The sequence below is a fragment of the Lactuca saligna genome, chromosome 1 (assembly GCF_052625555.1).
Source record: "Lactuca saligna cultivar CGN05327 chromosome 1, ASM5262555v1, whole genome shotgun sequence".
NCBI lineage: Eukaryota > Viridiplantae > Streptophyta > Magnoliopsida > Asterales > Asteraceae > Lactuca > Lactuca saligna.
Window position 1 is genome coordinate 111,085,016 of NC_136417.1, and position 24,790 is coordinate 111,109,805.

The following is a 24,790-nucleotide window of genomic DNA, read 5'->3' on the forward strand; positions in this document are numbered from 1 at the left end:
ACCTTATACAAAAGAGAAAGCACTCAATACGATCCATGATAAATAAATGATAGAATATGCAATGCAATAACAATAGAAAGGCTAATAATGCTAAAAAAAACCACAAAAAAGACGTAAATAAAACAAACTATCATGTGTATACAACAAAAATCTAAAAATACTGTCAAAAAACACTTAAAACTCTTGGTAAACTTTTTAATTGGTAAAAAAAAATGGCATCCAAAATCAAGAATATATAAAATGTTAGTAAATACTGTTTGGTAAACATGCTTTTCCAACTCACTGCACCAGAATACTATCTCCGTTTTTTATGCTCATGGGTTTCGGTTGATTTTCATCCCAAATCCTTCTCATCTTCGTAAAATAAGCCAACAGAAAAAAGTTTTCTTGCCTTATTATCGTTAGTGTTCGCTACAGTTCGTAAGTGTGCATAACACTTTCCTTTCAAAACGGCTTATCTATTTCTCCATCCCCATGGTAACCATCCCTTTATAATCGCATCGTTGCGATGCTCTTAATTATTGTGAACGTTTTTCCGGTTGGTCTATGGTGTCGTCAACATCAGTGGCGGTTTTGTATGGATGCCCATAGTGGCACCGGCAATACCTACCTTGTTCGTAGTGGAAAACTTTTCAATTGTTCTTACTTATTTTTCCAGCACCAACAACGCCTATTTCAACCTCGACAACGTAACACTTTGTACATTTTTTTAATAAAAATCCTGAATCACTCCAACGTCAAAAAGAAATTCTACATATAGTTTTATCCGGTTTATATGTAAATTTAGTCTTGAAAGAATATTCAAATTCTCATTTAAATTGGTTGGTTAGCTTTTACTGATTTCCCAAAATGGCCGGTGTTTCGATTCCATGATGTGCATCTTTTTCTTCTACATCAAACCTTAAAGTTGAATTACCTAGAATTTATTTTCTCTATAATTTTTTTTATATAAATAAATTTAATTTCATGTCTTCTTGGTAAGTAGTTTCTCATGTCTCAATAACTTTTGTTTTGTTTAATTTTAAGTTAAATTAAAAAAATCATTTATAACCATTATAGTTGGATGAAAACTCGATTCAATCATCACAATTTATTTTCTATTAAAAAAAATAATATGTGCTTGCAAAATATGTTAAATTTTGGTGGCTTTAGTGATTGTGACGTTAGTTTGGTAGTATTTATTATTATTTATTTACTTTTTTGCAATCATAAGCATTATTTCTAGAACAAAATAAAATAGGTGCTTAAAACGGATTACGACGAAACTATAACGCTTTTTATGGTTTTGCCCTAAATTAAACACAGATATGAGCAATATGTCATGACTAACTAATAAGCATACGTTAGCATCCTTGGTACTTAAGTTTTCTTCATTCTTAAGAATTTCGTTAATATAGACATAGGTGTTATATTTTTATCAAATGTAACTACTTACGTTTTTAGTAAATATTGTAAGGGAGATGTATCAAAAAAAGTGAACTAAATGATAAAAAAGATGGAGAAATAGCTTTTGTTTAAAGTGTTATTATTTGAGTTACTTTATGCTACGTCTTTACTTCTATATAACCAGCAACAAAACTATGATGTTGTACTAATCCTCTAAGTTAATCAACTTATTAGGGCTCACATTTGTAACTTATTTTAAAAAGTTTTGTCCGAGTGAAGAATAGAAAGAGGAGAGAAAGAATGTCAATCGTTTATATTACTCTCAGAAATGCTGTTACTTCAACACTACTAGGCGCCATTATGTTTCTGCATGTGGCTTCTGGGTTTCCGGCCACTCTCACTCTCACTCTAGAAAGAGCTTTTCCGATGAACCACAGAATTGAGTTGAGTCAACTCAGAGATAGAGATAGTTTCAGACACGGGAGGATGTTTCAGAAGGATAATTCTCCAAGAGGTGTTATCGGATTTGGTCTTAAAGGAAGTTATGATCCTCATGTGGCTGGGTACGTACACAATTTCCTTAAACTTTTGTTTTTCATTTTTAAATTTATGGAATTACAGAATGCTTATCGTCTTCATTTGGTGGAAGTTGATTAATTTCGTTACTTGCATGAGTTTCTAATAATATGTTATGGGCATGTTTATTTTTAAATTGAACTTGCGTCTCTTCTCGTGTGTATATTAAATAAAAAGTTAAAAACCACGGCATTAAATTTATTTCTTTGCAAGTTTGCCCAATTTCCCTTTGGCTTGGAAGTTGTGGTTTTGCTGCGTCCTCTACATTTTTTGGTCTACAAACTACGATCTCTCAATAAATCCTAAATTTTAATTGTGTATTTTATATTTTATATTTTATTTATTTATTTTTCAATTTAGGACACTTTGGGACTTTCAATTTTGATTATATATATTTTATTTTACGTTCTGATATATTTGAGGTACTTGTAGTTCATTTGGTTGGTTACGTGCCTTAGTTTAATTGTTTTAAATCCACCTGGGATCGACTCCATGCTCCACCACTTTATTATATACATTTACATAGATAAATAACAAACTATCAGCATCAGTTGTTCTCTTGGTTGATAGTGGTGTCTTATTGTATTCGAATCTTGTTACCTTCAATTCTATATTTTCTTTATAATTATTTTCTTTAACTGATTTTCTTATATTTAAGGGCCCTTTTTTCTATTCTCGGTATAGGGCTCTTAACATCAACGGATCGGTCCTGATCTTTTGTTTAGTAAGTTTGATTATAAAATGAATGAACATAAGTTTTTTTTATCAGCACTAAGTTTTTTTATGTAGCGTGATCGTCTATAAAGTATCTGCTACTATCTAAAACCTGATTGGATGTGAGAAACTAGTAAGTCAATGTATTTTCATATTTGTTTATAGATTTAATTCATTGTTTCTAATGTAGAGGCACTAAACTGAAGCTTCTAAATGTTTTGATTTATCAATTTATATCATCATAGGATAAATGTGTTTAATTTAAGCTTTCTATTTATTGGCATTTTAGTCTGTGACCCTATTCCTTGTTTTGGGTTTATCATGGAAATATATATGTATTTTAAATATATTTCTAAGTGTTTAGCTATAGTAATTTATATCATTATATCTTATAGTATATATGTATTTTAAATATATTTCTAAGTGTTTAGTTATAGTAATTTATATCATTATATCTTATAGTATTCGTTTAAGTCAAACATGGGCATCTTTAATCTTTTCTCCCTGGGCATGAAAATACCTTCAAATCGACCCCCAAAACGGAAAAGATTATCTCTTTAATTGCTTGTGCTCTAAAATTTCTTTAAGAGAACAATCTTTTACTAAATGTTTTCTCTTAATCTAACATCTTAAGGATAGTGAATCGTGAGTCAGGATCATTGATATACTCTAATTTGTTATCTTGTAGGTTGTATTTCACAAAAATCAAATTGGGATCTCCTCCAAAAGATTATTATGTACAAATTGACACAGGAAGTGATGTATTATGGGTCGGTTGCAAGCCTTGCATTGATTGCCCTACATCAAGCAAGTTTAATGTATGTTCATTTCTTATAATTTCTTTTTTTTGTAAGGTGTGACTTTTGTGAACTAACTACTATGTAAATGATTTTTTCTTGTTCAACAGATTCCTATTACATTGTATGACCCTTCAAGCTCATCAACATCTTCTCCTATCTCATGTTCAAACAAAATATGTTCTCTAGCGGGTCAAACTTATAATTCCAGCTCATGTTCACATAATCAGTGCACTTACACAATTTACTATGGAGACGGTAGTGCAACATTAGGTCATTATGTATCTGACTTAATTCATTTAGAGATATTTCTTACAGATACAAAATCATTAAATGTTTCCGCTTCTGTGGTATTTGGGTAAGTTATCAATTTTTTTTTTTTGTATACTTCCCCTTTGCTTCCTTTTTTTTTCGGAGTTACCCAATCATTTCACTCTCTTAAATAAGATCGTTGATTTATTGAATTATGCAACAGGTGTAGCACAATGGAAACTGGGATCTTAGCTACATCTGATGGAGCAGTTGATGGGGTTTTGGGATTGGGGCGACAAGGTTTATCTGTCATATCCCAACTTTCTTCGCAAGGGATTGCTCCAAATTCATTCGCACATTGTCTTGCTGATGGAGGTGGGATTTTGGTTATAGGTCAGCCAACGGTGCCACATATCATTTTTACTCCACTTGTCAAATCACAGTAAGTTTTCTTTCTGTATTAATTTAAAATAAAACCTTTATATATATATATATATATATATATATATATATATATATATATATATATATATATATATATATATATATATATATATATTTTACCATTGAGTTCATTAAGTCAAAAGAAACACCAACTATCTCTAATTTCATTCGATGTATGTTTGCAGGGGGTATTATAGTACACATTTGCATAGTATTTTGATCAATGGTAAAAAATTATCCATTGATCCATCAGTATTTGCAATAAATAATGATAAAGCTGGAACAATAATTGATTCGGGAACAACTCTGGCATACCTTACTGAAGAGGCTTACACCCCTTTTGTAGATGCTGTAAGTACAATCGAAAATTTCTATCAGCAAAACATTATAAAATTATATTTTTATTTCTTAATGTGTCATCATTGAGGTATTACTTCTGTTGGTGCAGATCACAAAGTCGGTTTCGTTGTCCGTACAACAACGTACATCAAATGGAAATCCTTGTTATTCAATTACTTCCAGGTTTAGAACCTTAAAAACTTATTGCAGTTAAATTAGCACTTATATTCCTCCCTTTTTTGTCCTTACTAGTTAAATGTCCATCAGTCCATCTTTAGTTCTTTAAACCGGTTTTAGACTTCAAATACTACAAATTGTCATATATATATATATATATATATATATATATATATATATATATATATATATATATATATATATATATATATATATATATATATATATATATATATATATATATATATATATATATATATATACCCTTAAATTTCAAATCTAGCTTTTGAGACTAAACGAGTGTTCATCCTTTGTTGTATCATTCGATATGATACGTGCTTTTATTATTTTAATAATTAGATTTTATTATTATTTCAGTGTCTCTAATATATTTCCCATCGTAAGTTTGAACTTTGTCGGGGGTGCTTCAATGCATTTAAGACCTCAAGACTACCTTTCTCTCCAAAGCTCCAAGGTATGTTATGTAGCCTTATGTTAAGTTCGCATTTGATAATTTGGACAAGATAAAGCAAAACTAGTTGTATTGTATTTGATGTTACGGGGGTTGGGACCTATATCGTTGGTACAAAAATAGTCCTAGATAGCTTGTGTAAAAGATACAGCCTAATTAACGTATATTTTTACTTGAATCTTGATATGATTCATGCAATATAATAGAGTGGGGCTGAGGTGTGGTGCATGGGCTTTCAGATGAGTCCCGAGAAAGGAATTACTATTTTAGGAGGTATGTATTATAATAATGGAACATAAAAACCCTATAATTGACTTTGCTTTTATTTTATTTTTAATTTTTTCACTCGGTTATTGATCAGACCTTGTTCTTAAAAACAAGTTTATTGTTTACGATTTGGATGCTCAACAGATCGGATGGGCAGACTATGACTGTGAGTTTATCTATAAAACAAATGAATAAATTCTATTTTGATAGACATAGACAATAAAATATTAAATTATGTTGTTGATCAATATGTTGTTAGGTTTTTCAATTGTAGAAGTCTCCTCCAACTCAAGTAGCAGTAGCGGTGAAGTTGTAAACCCCAATCAGATTAGTGGTGGCAGATCATTGTGGATTAGAAGTCACCAACAAATTCCAGTCATTGTTATTGCCTCCATAGCACAACTGACGATGATGTTTCTTGGTTTTCAAGCTATTCATATGTCCCTTTAATTTAATATGTATGCTTTAATTTTACAAGCTAGTGGATATAAAATAACATTGTAATTGAATTCATAAAAACAAATACATGTTCATGTAAATGAAAAATCCAACCATTACTTGATTCTTAATTGTAGGGGGTAAATGATCTTTTGTTGGTATTACTCCCTCATTTAGATTGGCTAGAGGATGCACTATATGCATGTTTTGTATGCAACTTGATATACTGTAAAATACACGTAAACTTGACACTTTGTGCGACTATTACACATCACGTTTAACCATCACCATGCCACAATTGCATGCCGTTATGGTATACCGCTTTTTCACTATTTCCAACATGTACAACTAATGTGGTCGATATCTATTAAACTACTCCTAGTAGAATCTTGTACACCAAAAATATTGTTGCAGATGTGTGTTTCCTCCCACGTAAAAGATTTTTTCAATCTCTTATGAAACATCTTTTTTTGCATAAGTGTTTAGTGCAACCAACATGGCTCCTACATAATAATATTTTCATTATTTTCATTTAATGCTTAGTTTTCAGTAACAACTATATATATATATATATATATATATATATATATATATATATATATATATATATATATATATATATATATATATATATATACTAGCCGTTTACCCGCGCCAAGCGACGGGTGCGATTAACTTTCTTTCAGAAATTAGTTTGCCCTAAACAAAAAAATACAAAATCGGTAAATAAATAGACCTGATGAACCAAACGCAAAAACGACTTCTTATTGCTGGACGGTGGAGGTTTAGGTGATAATCACAGATGGAGAGGAACTTATTTGGATGTGTCTTCAATTTTATATGAACAATGAAGATAATCTGCCGAGATATGGGGAAACAGCGAGATAAGGAATGAGCCAGGTCAAAACAATAACGCCTTAATAACAAGGGCGATAAGATTCATTTGAAACAATAATGCCCAATTCAACTCATTCAAGAAGTCCGATTTGATCTAACCAATTCATTTGATTTTGACCAATTTAAAAGCTGAAATTGAGAAAATGTTGGTTTAACATTTGTTGACTAATTCACGGATAAGATCTGATTGCATAACCTTGTTGTATATTATGTTTTAAGGATTGTACCATGTTGACTCATTCTAGTCAAAGAATATGATTTTTTTTAAAATTTAAATCATCTATATTGGGTAAGATAAGGATCTGGTTTGAATGTTTCAATATTAATTTTACATTTGTACTTAATTCATTGTATTTTGTAATTTGTTGATAAATGTTTGTACATTCAGCTGAAAGGTTTGGACGTCTTAAATGTATTTTTAGAAATAGTAAGGTTTGTATAATAAGATTATATATATATATATATATATATATATATATATATATATATATATATATATATATAAGGGTTATATGGAAAACAAAAAAAAAAAAACCCTAAAAATCATAAAAATACATAAAAAAAAATACTTAGAGATCACAAAACTTTTTTTTTTTACTTTAAATATGAAAAAATCGCAGGTTTTTCTTTAAATTCGCTGAAAAACAAATCAAATTTTTTTCATATATTTTTTAGTGAATTTAAAGAAAAACTTGCGATTTTTTCATTATAAAGTCAAAAGAAGTTTTGTGATCTCTAAAATTTTTTTTTATGCATTGTCATGTTTTATAGTGTTTTTGTTTTCCATAGAACATATATATATATATATATATATGTATATATATATATATATATATATATATATATATATATATATATATATATATATATATATATATATATATATATATATATAGAGGATGAGGTTCAATAGAGAACTATAATTAACCAAGGAACCAATCTTTTTTTCAACTTTTAGAACTTATTTTTTATCAAAAAAAAACTAAAAATACATAAATTCTTAATTCTTTATCCTTTTTCCAATGATATAAAATTCGATTTTTTTATGTCCAATTCACAATGTGAATTTTCGAAAATTGACAACGTGAATCCGGATTCACACGGTGAATCCGAAAAATATTTTTCACATTCACAATGTTAATATATGAATTTAGATATTTTTAAATTTTTTTTTTCGATTAAGAATAAGCTCTAGAAATTGAAAAAAAAGATTTGATTCCTTAAAAAACTCATAATTATGGTTCTCTATTGAACTTTTCCATATATATATATATATATATATATATATATATATATATATATATATATATATATATCCATGGTCATTGCATTAAGCATACATGCGTTGTATGGTCTCACAAACAACCACAATGAGCGAAGTTATCATTAATTATCATGCAACTGTAGTTAATAATTTAATTTCATCGTGAATACCAACAAATGTATTACCTGTTTTTGCCCGTTTATATATATATATATATATATATATATATATATATATATATATATATATATATATATATATATATATATATATATATACTAGTCATTACCCGCGCAAAGCGGCAGGCGTCAAATAGTTTTTTTTTACAATTAATTTTTTTTTTCTACAGACCGTTAGTTTCAATTGAACTTTCTATTTAAGAAACATATCATATTAAAAATAAGACATAATGTATTGACAAGTATCACTAAATATTTATTTCAGTTCAATGATTCATTCTTTTCGACGAACAATATATTCTTTAATGTATTTATGGTTTCTGTGTATGTTGGATATTTGTTTTCCTATGTTAGCTCCATTGTGCCGAAAATATATCATTTCTGATTTATGATAACATATTAAAAAAACATATTTTTAACAATTGGATAATATGGAGTGGATTTGTTGGGGTTTTCAGTTTTCATAGTCTTTTGGATTCCCAAAGTCGATGACACCAAAGTCTTTACTATTTAGTCACATATACATAGTCACATGGACATATTCATACATACACAATCACTAACATTTACAAACACATTTAGTCATACATACATAGTTATATGGACATATTCACACAGACACAATCACAAATGCACATACATACATAGACAATTATATCATTGTACTTTTAAAGTACTTATATAAAATAAGATAAAAAAATAATCAAAGAAGAGAAAAAATTGAAATTAAAAATCTTATATTAGGCAAATAGATGTAATTACATTTTTAAATATTGTATTTAGCCGATGATTGTACTAAATGCAAGAAATAGCAATGTCCTTTCAAATGTTTTGTCTCATATAGCATCTTACTTTGATTTTTATCTAATTATTATTATTATTTTACCTTAATGTCTACTATAGCTAGGGATGAGATTTAAAACCCGAAAACCAGACCGGAACCAGAATTAGTTATAACGGTTTTGCGACTTCAAGTCCAGATAAACCGGATTTAAAAATCGGAACCAGTTTTAATAGCCGAAACTGGTTTGAAAACAGTTTGGCTATGAAGCCTTCTTTCTGTCACCTAATCATCATCAAAAGATAAAGAATACATGGGACAAATTAAACCGACATAGATGATCTTTTGAAAACCTGAAAATACAAAAATTACATGGGACGAACCAAAAGAAAGGATATAACCACTAAGACGTACACATGCAGAAAAAACTTTAAATAAGCTGCAAGCTAGTATAGTAGACATCTATAACCTATGACCCTTGACCAACACAAAACCATAAGATTAAAAAACTTTTATGAAGCTAGAAATTGATATAATAAACCAAAAAGATGAAATCATGTAAAATATGCTAATTTTTAAAGATGTAAGCACCAACTTGATATACCACCTGATAGACAATCCCTTGAACCTTGAGGACCAGGAACAAATGCAACCATCTCTTTCTTTTAAAATACCAGATTGGCTTAGGCTCAACATCACAACCTCAATTTAAAACCAAAACTAAAATAAATATCTTAGAAAAACAGTTGATTCACCCACAAAATCCAGTGATACATATTGCAGTTTTTATCCCTTGCAGTCGAATATAAATGAGATATTTCACTGCATAATTAGAAACGTTTAACCATCATAACAGAAAGGACAACATACTTTCATTTATCTGACCGTAGACTTTTAGAATGAATGGTACCTTTTAATAAAATTATTTCTTATTGTAGCAATGGTAACGGAGGAATCTTTAGGGCTTGAAATTATTTCCTCGCATATGCTTAGTTTCTTTCAAATCCTTAGGTGTACTCCAATGCCATTAAACCACCAAGAAGCTTAAAGTTAACTGAGATATTATACATGGAGGATCTGTAACCCATTCCTGGAATTAAGAAAGAAAAAAATTTGTAACAATGAAAGAATAATTCTAAGAATAAAATATGTTATAAATTAAGCATTATATATGGTACAGTATTTGCCAACAAATTATTCTATAAATACACAAAAGTATTTCAGATTGTAGGAAACAAACATAAGATGCAAAACCTATAGCCATCAATGTTACAAACTTCAATAACAATGAAATATCCATAAAAGATTCTAGGATATAATTTAAACCACTATAGAATACAACTCAAGAAACCAAAGTTCTTCACACTTCTGTCCAATTAGTTAAATCAATCATACCAATGACGCAAGGAACAATACTTGTGCGAGTAACACAATGAATGAAGTCCTTGGAAAATACGAATCATTCTACTTGGGTAGATCCTAAAATTAGTAGCAAGTCAAATATTAATGAAATATATTGCTTTGCTCCCAAAGCCAAGTTAAAGTAGCCTAATTATTTCAAAATCGAAAAATGAAAACGAAGTTACAAATAGGATTTGTGCATCTGGTTAAACATTATAGTAGAAACATATACCCAAATAACATACTTTTTATAAATTTATTGTTACCGAATATTAATGTTAATGCAAAAAAAAGTAATATACTTTCATTAGTTCTTATATTAAACCACTTTTCATCATATAATAATCCATGTCAGGCACCTTCATTCCATCATCTTTTACCTAGAAAAATTCATCAACATATTACATAAGCCACCTCTTACTCAACTTCTTTTCCCAATGTGTAATCTTTCTCGTCAACTCGTATGTATCTGCAAATACAATTTCCATATCACAATCTATTCAAAAGGTGGAACCTAAAATTAAAACAAATAAGAAACCTAAAAAGGACGACATATGAAAATCATCAAAACCAAAGGTTCACTTACCTTTTTTTTGTTTGACTTCGATTTTCGGTCTCCAATTTATGTGCCCTTCTATTCTATATGAAATATGAACAAAAAATCCAAGTTTTGTTAGAAATCCATTAAAAAGAGGCGATGAGTTCAAACTTCTTGAGAAATATACATACCCAAAAAAAGATGCAAGCTTGAAAAGTATACAATGAGCACCACATTAGCAAATTATTACCTCTCATGAAATCTAGTATAGAAAACAATGACCAAAATAAAAGAAACAAAGTCTTGGCTTTCAAAAAAATCAGTAGCGAGTCCAATAGGAAAATCCTTTTTCCCGATCCTGTTCATCTCCATTCATATCTGAGCACATTTAAAAAAAACCCTAGATATAAAGAGCAGCAATGAAGGGTTGAAGAAGAACCGGTGGCGTTTGGGGGCTTCAATCTTCGGTGTAGCTGATGGAGGGGATGCTGACAGCAGAATAGGAGGTGGTGCTGGCTGTGGATGGTTACGTCTATAGTTAGAAAGAAGAAGAGGGAAAGAATATGACATGGAGCTGCGATGTTTGGCAAAAGCAAGATGCAAGAACCCTTTCAACCCATACCTCCAACAATGTTGCTTGAAATCCCAAAATTCATCCAACACAACTTGAACCCACTATCGCAGATAACGATTTCTATTTCGATGAAAATGATGCTTTTTATATTGCGACTGAAACAAAAAGCGGTGATGGTTGTACATAAGATGGTTGTGGGTCGCTCTTTTTTCCATCCAAGAATAAATGTCGTGGTGGTTCTGATAAAAGGCATGATGTGGCGTCATTTTTGGTTTTTTCTCATAGAAAGATGGAAGCAGAGCAAAGTAGAAGGTTGTGATGGCCTTAGAGGTGGTTGTGGGTTGCCCATCGGTAACAAAAGAGAGAAGAAAATAAGGAGAGAACGATTACCTTTAAGATAGAATGATAATATGTTCAAGAAAGCGTGTTGAGAAAGAAGTAGTACATTCAAGCACAATGTAAGAGCACTGTAGCTTCATGTTCTCTAAAATACAGTATTTTAACATTTTGACAAATGTTAATATTTAGAATGATCGTACCAAATGATTGAGCAATCTTGAAGTCGTCGGCAAATTGTTGTTGGTGATGATCGATATAGAATAAAGAAATTGGATGATGGTTTATATGAGGATATCTGGGCGATATACGAGGGAATTTTTAATTTAAATTTTAAAAATAATGTTGACTCTTTCTAGTGAAAGGTACATTTGTTTTAAATTTAAATGTTCTATATTAAGAAAGATAAGGATGTAGGTTTGAATGTTTCAATATGTATTAAATACTTGTATTTATTGCATTGTATTTTGTAATTTATTGATTATTTGTTGTATTATTAGCTTAAACATTTAGACGTCTTAAATTTATTTTTGGAAATACTAAGGTTTGTATAATAATATAGTAAGATATATATATATATATATATATATATATATATATATATATATATATATATATATATATATGCACGTGTGTATATAGGCATAACAAACATATATGATAAACTATAATAGATGTAGTTTATGAGTAATTAACACTATTTCATCATTTTGGGACAAAACAAGTAAATATATAAATGTATAATTATTTTACACTATGTGATTACTATGGAGAGGTAATATTTTCACTTACAAAGCGTTTTCATTACACTATATTTAAACCTGTTGATACAATTATGTGAGACATAATCTTCAACGTACCTATCAGAGTACACACTAAAGTACTAAATTATAACCAGAATCTCGGTAAGAGAGCGTAACACTTGTATATAGATCTATATGGGACTGACAATCTTGCACCTAAGTTATTAGCTACAGCTAGACCGACAGGTCTGAGGTGACAGTTGTCTAACATTCTGACGCCTGAAGAACGTTGTAGCAACCTACTATGGTTTTAGCATGCTTGTAGTATCTCACATGAGGAATCAACAATACATTTAGTTCACGGGGGTAACATACGTTCAAATGGTTTTATATATAAAACTACGCAACACTATTTTGAAGTATAGAAATACTTATACATTTTTTGGTTGTAGGGTTTTTAAGACTATAACTCATTTTTAAGAAAATATTGGATTTTCTTGGAAGGAACACTATCATTCTACAAGGAAAAAGTTACAGATTTTCACATACAAAACTCTTATGAACTCACCAACTTAATTGTTGACACTTTTCAAAACTACTTGTATTCTCAGGAAACCGTTAAACAAGTAATCACAAGGCTTTTGAGGATGGAATGTTACAACGCCGTTCTATTTATTTTTTCATCATAATGTAATTGGTTTGAACATACAATACTTGGAAACAATGTAATATTCTCAATTATATTTATGATGGTTGTGTTTGCTTTTATAACTATTATAAATTATGTTGTGATATTGTTCATGAAAGTCATCAACTCCCAGCCATTTCCGCCATCTTGGTTTGAGGGTGTGACACTAGTAAATTTATTAAATTTAATATTTATCACGGTTTAACATAAATAAGAGGATGAGTAGCAATATCAGATAGGAGGATCTTGCATTTTTCTATATACAATGATAGTTTGTTTTCTTGGTTCTTTGATTATGTGTTTAATTGTTTTAGATTATACTCTAGTATTTATAATCTAATTGTACTTATATTTATTTATTTACATGTCTACTTAATAAATCAAAATATATACATTTATTTATTTTAGACTAATTTCATAAATGATAATTGTTGTTTGACAAATATCATATTTTTTGTCAAACTATTCGATTTGTATCAATTTAGCCCATAAGATTTCTAGTTTTGTTTTTTTTTTTTTTTTTTTTTTTTTTTTTTTTTTTTTTTTAAATCAATCTTGTGAGTTCCAATTCGATTTAGCTTGTATTTCTTTTGTAATTTCATGTTAGTTTTTTCGTATAATATCATGTTTAATCGATTTTTTATTTTTATGTCATTGTAACATATTTGATATTGGTATCAATGAGATTCTGAGAATGGCATAAAATATATAAATTTTAATCATATATATTATACAGTGGATATAAAAAAAAATCAACTTTTTAAAATTGAAAGGTGTAAACTGAAAATATCATATAAGTTTAATGGTGAAAGTTGTAATTTAAAAAGGTTAAAATTGGAAATTGTAAAAAACAACCGCAATTTTGATGGTGGGGCCGTAAAAATACCTCATTTTTGAAAGAGTAATAAAAAGTAACCTATTTTTGAAAAGATTCATTTTACCCTATTTATAGAAAACTCCATAACACTCCACTAATGAACTTAATGGTGGAGCTTTTCACTGTCCAAATGTATCATGCCCGTATTTTTACAGGTGTCTTTTCGTAATCTTTTATGAAATATTCAACTATTTTTATTTGAACAGTAATTAAAGTAAAGTATTGAACGTTTTGAAACTTGCAATAATAGTTGGCTTTCTATTTACGAGTTCTTTTTACTATTTTTTTTTTTGGAAACGACAAATATATTAAAAGCAGACACCTTACATCAAGACGATGCAAGGAGGAAGTATAAAAAGAAACAGAAAAGGAGAAAAGAACAAGAGAAAAAGTTACAAACAGAAAAACGAACCGAGATTCCAAACTCTCCAATCCATGTTTTTAAATGAACCCCTATGTTTACACCATACAAAAGTTATTGATTTGATTTTCTCCACTGTCTTCTCCGGTACGATAGGGATGTTCCTGAAAACCATGTGGTTCCTGTCATTCCATATACACCATAATCCTCCATATAAGATCGTATTCAACATGCTTCTTTTCTTTTTGCTTTTAGACCACCGAGATATGAATAGTAACATGTCTTTAACCGAATAAAATCCATCATGTGAAATTTCACACCAAGATAAAATCGAGTTCATGACGACCTTCGCCACTGGGCACAAGAGAAGGATGTGATCGCACGTATCTTCATCCATGTTGCATGACCCGCAAATAGTCGATGACACAGGAACACCCCTTGCTTTTAATGAAATAGATGATGGAATTCTGCCAAGTTTCGCTCTCTAGATAAAGCATAAAATTTTATTCGGTATTACTTTGCACCATTCAAATGGACTATCACAGACAATGTGACTCGCCATTTCAATCCGCTCACGTAACAATCTTACCGAAAAATGGTTATCAACCACAAAGTCGGAATCCCAACAATCATCATTTGGTTTCCAATATAAAATTTATTTGAAATCAATATTGAATTTTTTTTAACGCAATTCTGATTTTGACTATATTTTTCCATACCCCCGATCTAGATCTGTTGACAAAAGAAGCACGATTTCTTCCATCCAGGTCGTGAATGCAACGTATAACTTTCACCCAAAGTGCTGAATACTCGTTTTTCAATTGCCACATCCATTTAGCTAGTAGAGAAATGTTGAGACTCCTAATAGATCCAAGTCCAGTACCACCCACCTTTTTAGGGGCCATAAGTGTTTCCCATGCCACCCAACTGATACTTTTCCTTTCCAGGTTGCTGCTCCACATGAATCTCCTCCTAATTTTCTCAATGGTCTCAATAATACCGTTAGGAACGGTAAAGATGGACATATAGTAGGTCAGGAGACTACCAAGAACTGCTTTTGCCAGAGTTAATCTGCCTCCAAAGCTAAGTGTTTTTGCTTTCCACAATGAGAGTTTAGAATGAAACTTTTCGACGATTGGTCTCCAAGCATTTTTTCGGTTCATGTTTTGGCCGACAGGGATACCCAAGTAAATGAATGGCAGGGATGATGGTTCTCATCCAAGAAGAGCTAACCAGTTCGAAACTTCATTAGGAGATACACCTATACCAAACACTCTGGACTTGCTAAAGTTAACTTTCAGCCCGGATGAAACGTAAAAGCATTGTAAGATTCTCGATAAATTGGCAATGTTGCGTCTCGACCATTCACCAATGAATAAAGCATCAGACAAACAGATATTAGAGTTAGGGAATTTTACTCCGTCAAAGACTCCTTTCTCAACCGTCGTTTTCATCGCCACATTCAGCCCTTCCATCGCAATGATGAATAAGAGGGGCGAAAGCGGGTCGCCCTGTCTAACTCCTTTAGTCATTGAGAATTCATCCGTTGGGCTGCCATTAATAATCACCGATGCTCGACCCGATTCCAGACAGTTACGAATCCAATATCTCCATTTATTTCCAAAACCCATCTGATTCATAATTGAGTCCAGATATACCCAATTCACTGAGTCAAAAGCTTTGTTAAAATCTGCTTTAAACAGAAGCATCTTTCTTCCTTTTGATTTTGCCCACGAACAAAGCTCATTAACCACCAAAGGACCGGCTAGTATATTTCTTCCTTCAACATAAGCGGACTGGACCTCGTCAATTACACCACAAATGACTTTCTTTAATCGAAGAGCCAATAGTTTTGCAATGATCTTGTATATGGAACCAATTAGGCTGATTGGTCTAAAGTCACAAAAATGAAGTGGATCTTTTGTCTTGGCTGCTAAGGATATAAAAGAAGAATTACATCCTCTAGTGATCTTGCCTCCCGCTTCAAAGTATTTAATCATCCCCATAATGTCACCTTTTAGTAACTCCCAGAATTTTTTGAGAAATTTGAAAGTGAATCCATCAGGCCCCGGAGACTCGTCACCACCACACAACCATATTGCATTTTTTTACTTCACCCATGGAGAATTCTCCTTCTAAGTACCGAGTATCTTCTTCTGAAAACTTACTAAAACCTTCACTCCGAAAGAAAGGTCTAACTCGCCAACATTCTATGTATTTTCCTTTCGAAGAATCTAGTAGCCTCCTGCTTTATCATGACTGGGTCGGTTGTCCAGATTCCATTCGTCATAATCCCATGTATATGATTTTTCCGGATTATGTTGTTTACATAACCATGAAAAAACGCGTGTTTTCGTCGCCCTCGACCTCCCATTTAATTTTTGCCCTTTGCTTCAGATCCAGAGCAATAGTTCTTGCGTGCTCCGTAATTTTTATACCTCCAATTGACCTTTCTTCCATTTATGTGGATGTTAGAGCTCTAGATTCTGCTTCTTTTTCGATCTCATTCATTCTTTTTTTTTTAAAGAATCAATCAACTTGTTTTCATTGTTCACTGCATTAATTCTCCAACAACTGATGGCTTTTTTTAAATGTTTCAGTTTATTCAAGAGGTATGCATCAGGAGTTCCAAACCCCACAAATTTGGAACATGCTTTCTTGATCACCTCTTCAAATCCTTCTTTTAACATCCAGGAGTTGTAAAGTTTGAATGGTGGTGGACCAAAATCCTCACCATGAGTCCTCAAAACAATTGGAGAGTGGTCGGAGAGGTCCCTGTCTAATGCCTCACATGACGCAAGGGGAAACGTGGTTGAGAAAAGATTACATACCAAAATTATATCTAATTTACTCAATTTCGCTCCTTGTGTTTTGAAGAAGGTGAATCTTTGGCCTCCCATCTTTAGATCTGTGAATTCGCCCCTGTAAATGAATTGATTAAAAACACTTGCACTGACTGGGCAAAAGACTGAATTTATCCGTTCTTCCGGTCTTCGAACCACATTAAAATCTCACATAAGGATCCAGGTGGCTGATATGGAAGACTTGAAAGATAACAATTTGTCCCACAGTTTCGATTTCTCGTGACTTGATTGGGGTCCATAGATGTTTATAATGCCAGTTAGGCCATTAATGCTTACCAAATTACCCAGTGTCAAAATAAAGTATCTGGACTTGAAAGTGTCTATTAACGTGAATGCTCCTTTATCCCATATCGACACCAAGCCACCGGATCTTCCTGTTGTAAAAACCTGTTCGAACCCCGAATTATTATCGCCCCAACATTCGGTAATATTTAGTGGAGGGGATAACTCACCCAACTTGGATTCTTGAATATAGATCATACAAAGTTTATATAAATTTCTAAGCCTTGGTACCCAATCTACCTTATGCTTCTCTCCAATACCTCTAATGTTTAAGGTCATAATATTCATTGTATGATTTGGTTCTCACCGTTATCGCCAAGGACTTCTTTGAGGATTGGATTTTCGCTATCAATCTCGAATCCTAAAATATTGCCCACTTCCACCGTATTACTGATTTCCGATGGAGAAGATGACGATTCTACATTGGTGTCAGGTAGAGGAATCTGAGAGAGAATCGGAGTTCTGTTTAGATCGAGAGATGGGTGAGGCATATTAGAGTTTGAAGATTCAATCGCCATTACATTTCTCATTTATCTTCTTCTTTTATCTTGGGCACTATTGAAGTTAATCTCAGACTCGTTTAATGGCACCTCGTTACCATGCATGTTGTTTATGAAAGGTCCAAAGTATCTAGATTTGGCCAATTTGTTGAGCAGCCCATTAGAGGATTTATCCGGTCCATCTCCGATAGTTGTTTCCTCACATACAGTTAAATTATTTTCCAATTCAACATGAGATGATTCATTAATGTTCTCCCTACTTCCAAAGGTTTCGTCTCCCTGTTGAGTATTAATTCCATCGTCCGACTCTCGACATTCCCCAAGAGCACCTCTTTCGATTCTCCGATTATTCTTATCCATTGAAAAGTTTCCTGGTAACTAAACTGTCACCGGTGAGTTGTCGTTGACGGCTCTGTAGTTTCCTCGATTCAATTCCTCGACCTGGTCAAGATCCATCCTTCCGATTTCTCCTTCTTCCAGATCATCGTTGTTATCAGCCAACATAGTTTCAGAGATACCATCGCAATCATCATCTAATTCATCTTCTTCGTCGTTCCTTCCATCATCTGAAAAATCACTATCTTCCACTTGATACCTTTGTGACTTGAATGGAACCCAGTCGATGTCCACTTCTGAGATCCCTATTTTAATTATTTTTCCATTCACTTCCACCGATGCTTCACAGTGTACATCCGTCAATGATTTTGTTAGGATGCCAACCTTTCCTTAAGATAAATTCATCTCTTTTTGTTCCACTACGAATGGAACCACCATATAGCCATATGTCGCAGCAATGGCGTTGAAGTTCGCTTCTGACCACAGCTCCGACGGGAGGCCTAAGATTTTTATCCAAGCAATTCTCTCATAATGAAATTCTGCAATATCACCACTATCGATCTCCTTAAACCATTCTACCCATCCTTTCATGAATACTTCTCTGCTCATATCATTCATGAATTTTACTGCAATTCTTAATCCACCAAGGTACTTTATTTCACATCGAGATCCATCACAGTTTTTAATTGAGTATGGAGCTTTCTCAAGGTGATCAAAATTGTGTAATACACCAATTAAAGTATACTTACCTTTAATCCATCCTCGAAGTGGGGAGTCGTTTGAGAGACAAATAGGAGCAACTTGCTTTTGTGGATGAGGAGGTGGGATATGAGTGGTCTCACGATCTTTTGCTACTACTGCTGCGCATGATCGATTCTTCCTAACTTAGGATTCTGGTATCGAAGGTTTTTTCTTCTGTGCCCTGTTTCTGATGCTTCCACATACAGACGAACCTCCGGCCGATTTTCTTTCAAACATCGCTATGTTCACGTCCAAAGTCTGCCACCATATTTAAACCCATGAAGGGCTTTTTCTAACTTGTATTCATCTGTTATCTTTTTAAATCTTACAAAAGCAAAATACTTCTTCTTGACATCCTTCTTTGTTGGAATATAGACATCCACCACCTCTCCAAACTTTGCAAAAGTCATCGCCAAGGAGTTTTTACGGATCTCCATTGGAAGGTTTGATACGAACATTGTTGTAACACCAGCGTGGTTCCATGTTGGTCGGTCTCCGATCATCGATAATCTCTTCCATTTTCTTCGCCTGGCTTCTGTCCATTCACCTTCCATTTGATTGGCTCCTTCTACACTACCCATTAGGTGTTGGATGAATTGAAAAATCCCATTTAGGTTCTCTAGAAACAAGAACCAATTGAAGCAAATTTTTGTAAAGTATATGCTAGATTGCACGGGATCTTTTGGTTTTGAAGATAAATAAGCAAGTCAAATAAAATAGACCCGTATGTTTCTTTGAATGCCAATGTAATAAATATGATTTATGAATTTCTTTGTATGGCTTCTTTTTCAAATAGAAAAGGTGTAGAAGCAAAATTGTAAAAGTCGAATATTGTGTTTGTATAGTTTCGCATCTTTATGTTATTTTAGTAAGTCAATTTTGTGCGAAGTGTAATGTTTAGACTTAGTATATTTTTTGTACACTCATGTTCCCTATAAATAAGGACTGAGGATAGAAGTAGAAAGAAGTTTTTTTTTTTTTTTTTTTTTTTTTTTTTTTTTTTTTTTTCCGGAAACACAAATATCCTTTCTGCTTATTCTGTAATCAGTCTTCATCAATATAAGATCTGATTAATATATACTCTTCATGTTCTAAATTTTCAATCACTCAAATCATATTTGCTTTCGTAAATCTCAATAACAATTCTCTTCAATTGGTATCAGAGCAGGATGAATTGAAAAATCCCATTAGGTGTTGGATGAATTGAAAAATCCCATTTAGGTTCTCTAGAAACAAGAACCAATTGAAGCAAATTTTTGTAAAGTATATGCTAGATTGCACGGGATCTTTTGGTTTTGAAGATAAATAAGCAAGTCAAATAAAATAAACCCGTATGTTTCTTTGAATGCCAATGTAATAAATATGATTTATGAATTTCTTTGTATGGCTTCTTTTTCAAATAGAAAAGGTGTAGAAGCAAAATTGTAAAAGTCGAATATTGTGTTTGTATAGTTTCGCATCTTTATGTTATTTTAGTAAGTCAATTTTGTGCGAAGTGTAATGTTTAGACTTAGTATATTTTTTGTACACTCATGTTCCCTATAAATAAGGACTGAGGATAGAAGTAGAAAGAAGTTTTTTTTTTTTTTTTTTTTTTTTTTTTCCGGAAACACAAATATCCTTTCTGCTTATTCTGTAATCAGTCTTCATCAATATAAGATCTGATTAATATATACTCTTCATGTTCTAAATTTTCAATCACTCAAATCATATTTGCTTTCGTAAATCTCGATAACAATTCTCTTCAATTGGTATCAGAGCAGGATTCAAACTGCATCGATCTGATTTTCGTGTTAGAATCATTTGCTTTTTGAGTTGCAACTTTACTCAAAATTTTCCGCGCATTTTGGTTTTGAAAATCAAATTTGATCTTCAGATTTGAATTGATTATGTCTTTGAATTGTTTAGTCGAGTAATCGATCAGTGATTTGTGATCAATTCAATTGATCAATTCTCAATTTCATCAAGTTTTCAAGCTTTCTGAAAATTTATGTGTTCATCAATGGTGAACTTCAACATGAATACAATGACTTCCTTCTCTCACTTGCTTGGTTCCTCAACCAAAATTCCGATGTTAATTCCAGAATACTATGATCAGTGGGCTGATAGAATGGAAGATTACTTAAATGGAATTGATGAATAACTTTGGAATTGTATCGATGGAACAGTGCAAGCTCCTGCTAATGTTCAACTAATTGGAACTTCTACTGCATCTACTGAAGTTGCTGATCAACAAAAACAGTTGAAGAATAATGAAAAGAGGTGCATGAGGGAACTAAGAGTTGCTCTTCCTCGTGTGGTTTATAATTACATTCGTAGTTGTAAAACAGCAAAGGAGATCTGGAACACTCTAAAAGAGAAGTATCAAGGTAGCGAAAAGACAAAGATCAATTCTGTGAAGTAATGTCTAGTTGAACTGAAAGAATTCAGACAAAAGGATGCTGAAACTCTTGAAAATTACTATGATCGTCTGAATGAGCTTATGTTTCACTGCAATAGGTATGGAATCACTAGGTCTCTCATGGAGTTCAATTTAACTTTCATTATGGGTCCTCGCAAGGAATTGCGAAGTGTAAGCATGATGATTAAGAATCAACAGAGTTTTGATACAACTCATTTGAATGATCTCTACAATCAGCTGAAAACACATGAAAGTGAAGTTTCAGAAATGTATGAAGAATCAAAACAGAGTATTGGAGGTCCTTTGGCTCTTGTTTCAAACGTGTCAGAAGTTGATGTTAATGAAAAAGATGGTTCAGATGTTGAAGGATTTTTGATGAACTCTGATGATGAAGCTGTGGCATTCTATTCAAACAACAAAGTTAAGAAGTTTTTCAAAAAGCCTTTTAATCAAAAAGAAAAGACTAGTGATGCGAAGAGTGGAGTCACAAAAACTGGAGGAGAGGAGAGGAAGAAATTGGAGAAAGCTGATGAGAAACAAAAAGATGCGAAAGAAGTGAAATAGCTGAAAGGTGACTCAGGAATCTATTGTCACTACTGCAATGGTGCGAATCACTTCGCAGCCGATTGCATGTTGCGAAAGAAAGAAGAAAAGAAAGAAAAAAAAATTAAAGATGAGGCATACTATTCTGAAAAGATTGAAGAATTGCGCGCTAAGACAAAAGGAGTGTCTCTAGCTGCGAATGGTGAATCTGCTGATGAAGAGAGTGGAACATATCAGATCTGGTCATCAGGATCTGATGATGAAGAAATGAGGCATTTTACACATGGAGCCATGTTCGCAAGTTTTGAAGATTGCGAAGAGGACATTTTAGGGAAATGTTTTGTATCCAAATCCATGGACAAATCACCCATGACCACCAAGGTACGTGCGATACTTGAATCTTTTAATATTCCTTTATCTGCTTATGATGCTGAAATCATTTCATTTGATGATACTGTGGCTTATTTTGATTCTGTTATTGTGTCTGCTAGTATTGAAGCTCAAAAATTAAATATGCAACTAGGTGAGACACAAAGAGAATTAGAAATAAAAAGGAGCAGAGTAGATAAACTTGAAATGCAGATCAAAAATGTTGATTGTGATAGGAATAATCTTACAAATGATGTTAGGTTGTTGCTAGCACAAAGGAACATATATTGTAATTCTGCCAAATGATTGTATGCAAAATTAACTGCTTTACACCATTCTTCTGACATTAGCAAAGAACAACATAGGAAACGTTTACCTTTTCTTGAGTATGAACGTGAAAAAGTTGATGTTGTTTCTTATGATTGCGAAAGTACAATTGCTCAATTTGACAAAATACCTGATGATAGATATCCATATGGTATTGTCAAAATTGATGAATTTCTGAATGCTGATGAGTTGGTTAATATTGTCAATGAAAGTTTGACAAAGAGTGAACAAGTGAAAATCTTAAAGAAAACAGAAACTTCAACTCTTGCCTCTCAATTCAATTTTACTGATATTGATGATAATTCAGATAATGTGAGTGAAATCAGTGAGATAAAAGAGGAAGAAGAGGTTGATTGTTCTCAATTGTCAATCATTAATATCACATCTAAGATCAAAGGTAAAGAAATTATTGTTGATTCGATAATAGAGGATGAAATTGATAAACCTTCAACTTTGCAATATTGTAAGTTTGAGAATGTGGATGTTGAAAGCTGGAAATCTGATGATAATGAAGAAAACAAAGAAGAAGTGAAAAATTCACATGAAATACCTCCACGAGTTGTGGTTAATCAAGTGTTTGAGAATACAAAAGAATTTGACAAAATTTTAAATGACAAAGCCGTATATTATTTGGAAACCAACACTGTGGTATATCCAAATTTTGTATGCACTGATAAAACCATTTTTGCAAATCAAAATTTTGTCACTACTGGAAATGCTGAGAAAATTCATCTTGAATTTTACAAAATGATTGAAAAAAATAATCTAAAGTCAACCACTGAAGGTTTTTTCGCAAATCAAAACACAGAAGAAACAATTTAACTCAAAATTCTTATGTGTTTCAAAAACAAAAATCATTACAAAAATGGGTGGTTAAAGGTGAAAAACCAAACAAAGTTTTTGAAAAAGTTGAAAAACCAAAGGCTGAAGTGAAATTAAATTCTCATGAATTCAAATTGATGGTTGGAAATTATTCAATAGAAAATAATGTTTCAAAAAGAAAAGCAAGAAAAGCAATTTTCTACAAGTTGTGTCAAATGACAAACCAAGAGCTGAAAAAGAACAAATTTCAAAAACAACATCATCAAAATTTCAAAGCAAAAATAAACAAACAGATTCAAGTTTTCATAACCCAATAATTTATGTTGACAAAATTCCAAATGTTCGCAAATATGACAACAATTGAAAATTTGAGAATTCGCAAAAATTTGTAAATAATCAAAAGTTTCAAAATGTTGGCAATTTCACTAATACTTCATCAAGTTTGAAAAATTCAACTCAAGCAAAAGTGAAATTTTCACCAAAACAACCAAATTTTCCAAATCCTTCAGTCTCAAAACCGACCAAAGTTTCATATACAAAAGGAAAATCTGATGTAAGTACAATCAATCGTTGGTTTGAAGGGAAAGGAAGAAAATATCAAAGTGGGAAGTTTTCAGAGCAACAAATCAAGAATGCATTTGACAAGTTCGCAAATAACTCTTCCACTGCTAGTTCATCATCTCATCATTCGCAAGTTCTGGTTCAAAAATGCAAAACCAGTTATCAAAAATACGAATGTTGTGAAGGATAAGATTACAGTCAATGGAAATCCAAAACTATTGAACGACTATATTTCAATATCTAGATTTGATGATGTTGATATAATGGATTCTGTCACAAACAAAGTAAAAACATGGTTTTTAAATTCAAAGAATTTGTTTAATTCTACTAATGATGGACCCACAAGTCTTGGGTTCCTAAAATTTTCCAATAAATACAGGTGATGTGTGACGAGCAATATGATACGAAATGGTATATTGATAGTGGTTGCTCTCGTCATATGACTGGAAGAAAGGAAAACTTGCGAGATTATAGAAGCTTGGAAAATGCAGGAGTAGTCAAATTTGGGAATAATCACAAGTGTCAAGTGAAAGGCTATGGGAA

The 24,790-nt window shown here is 31.9% G+C and overlaps 2 protein-coding genes across 2 annotated transcripts; one reads left to right on the forward strand and one right to left on the reverse strand.

Moving 5' to 3' along the window:
• The first annotated feature begins 1,608 nt into the window (after positions 1–1,608).
• On the forward strand, positions 1,609–5,928 carry LOC145000610 (aspartic proteinase 36-like). The gene is made up of 10 exons (XM_078959871.1): positions 1,609–1,949; positions 3,365–3,494; positions 3,584–3,831; positions 3,949–4,167; positions 4,355–4,520; positions 4,618–4,691; positions 5,064–5,160; positions 5,364–5,430; positions 5,519–5,590; positions 5,684–5,928. Exons 1-10 carry the CDS (start codon positions 1,687–1,689, stop codon positions 5,872–5,874), a joined length of 1,527 nt encoding a protein of 508 aa, XP_078815997.1. The 5' UTR covers positions 1,609–1,686; the 3' UTR covers positions 5,875–5,928.
• An 11,080-nt stretch (positions 5,929–17,008) lies between these two features.
• LOC145010518 (uncharacterized) lies at positions 17,009–18,165 on the reverse strand. The gene is made up of 3 exons (XM_078969052.1): positions 17,955–18,165; positions 17,517–17,829; positions 17,009–17,423 (listed from the first exon to the last, which is right to left on the reverse strand). The coding sequence occupies exons 1-3, from the start codon at positions 18,163–18,165 to the stop codon at positions 17,009–17,011; spliced, it is 939 nt and encodes a 312-aa protein (XP_078825178.1).
• Between the last annotated feature and the right edge of the window lie 6,625 nt (positions 18,166–24,790).

Excerpts from the sequence above, each read along its gene's own strand:
- LOC145000610 (XM_078959871.1), top strand. The coding sequence starts at position 1,687 with ATGTCAATCGTTTATATTACTCTCAGAAATGCTGTTACTTCAACACTA. Across the intron at positions 4,521-4,617 it reads ACACCCCTTTTGTAGATGCT|ATCACAAAGTCGGTTTCGTT; the intron begins GTAAGTACAATC and ends CTGTTGGTGCAG. Across the intron at positions 5,161-5,363 it reads TTTCTCTCCAAAGCTCCAAG|AGTGGGGCTGAGGTGTGGTG; the intron begins GTATGTTATGTA and ends GCAATATAATAG.
- LOC145010518 (XM_078969052.1), bottom strand. The coding sequence starts at position 18,165 with ATGGCGATTGAATCTTCAAACTCTAATATGCCTCACCCATCTCTCGAT. Across the intron at positions 17,830-17,954 it reads AGAAGTCCTTGGCGATAACG|AATCCAAGTTGGGTGAGTTA; the intron begins GTGAGAACCAAA and ends TCTATATTCAAG. Across the intron at positions 17,424-17,516 it reads TCAGCCACCTGGATCCTTAT|GGGCGAATTCACAGATCTAA; the intron begins GTGAGATTTTAA and ends ATTCATTTACAG.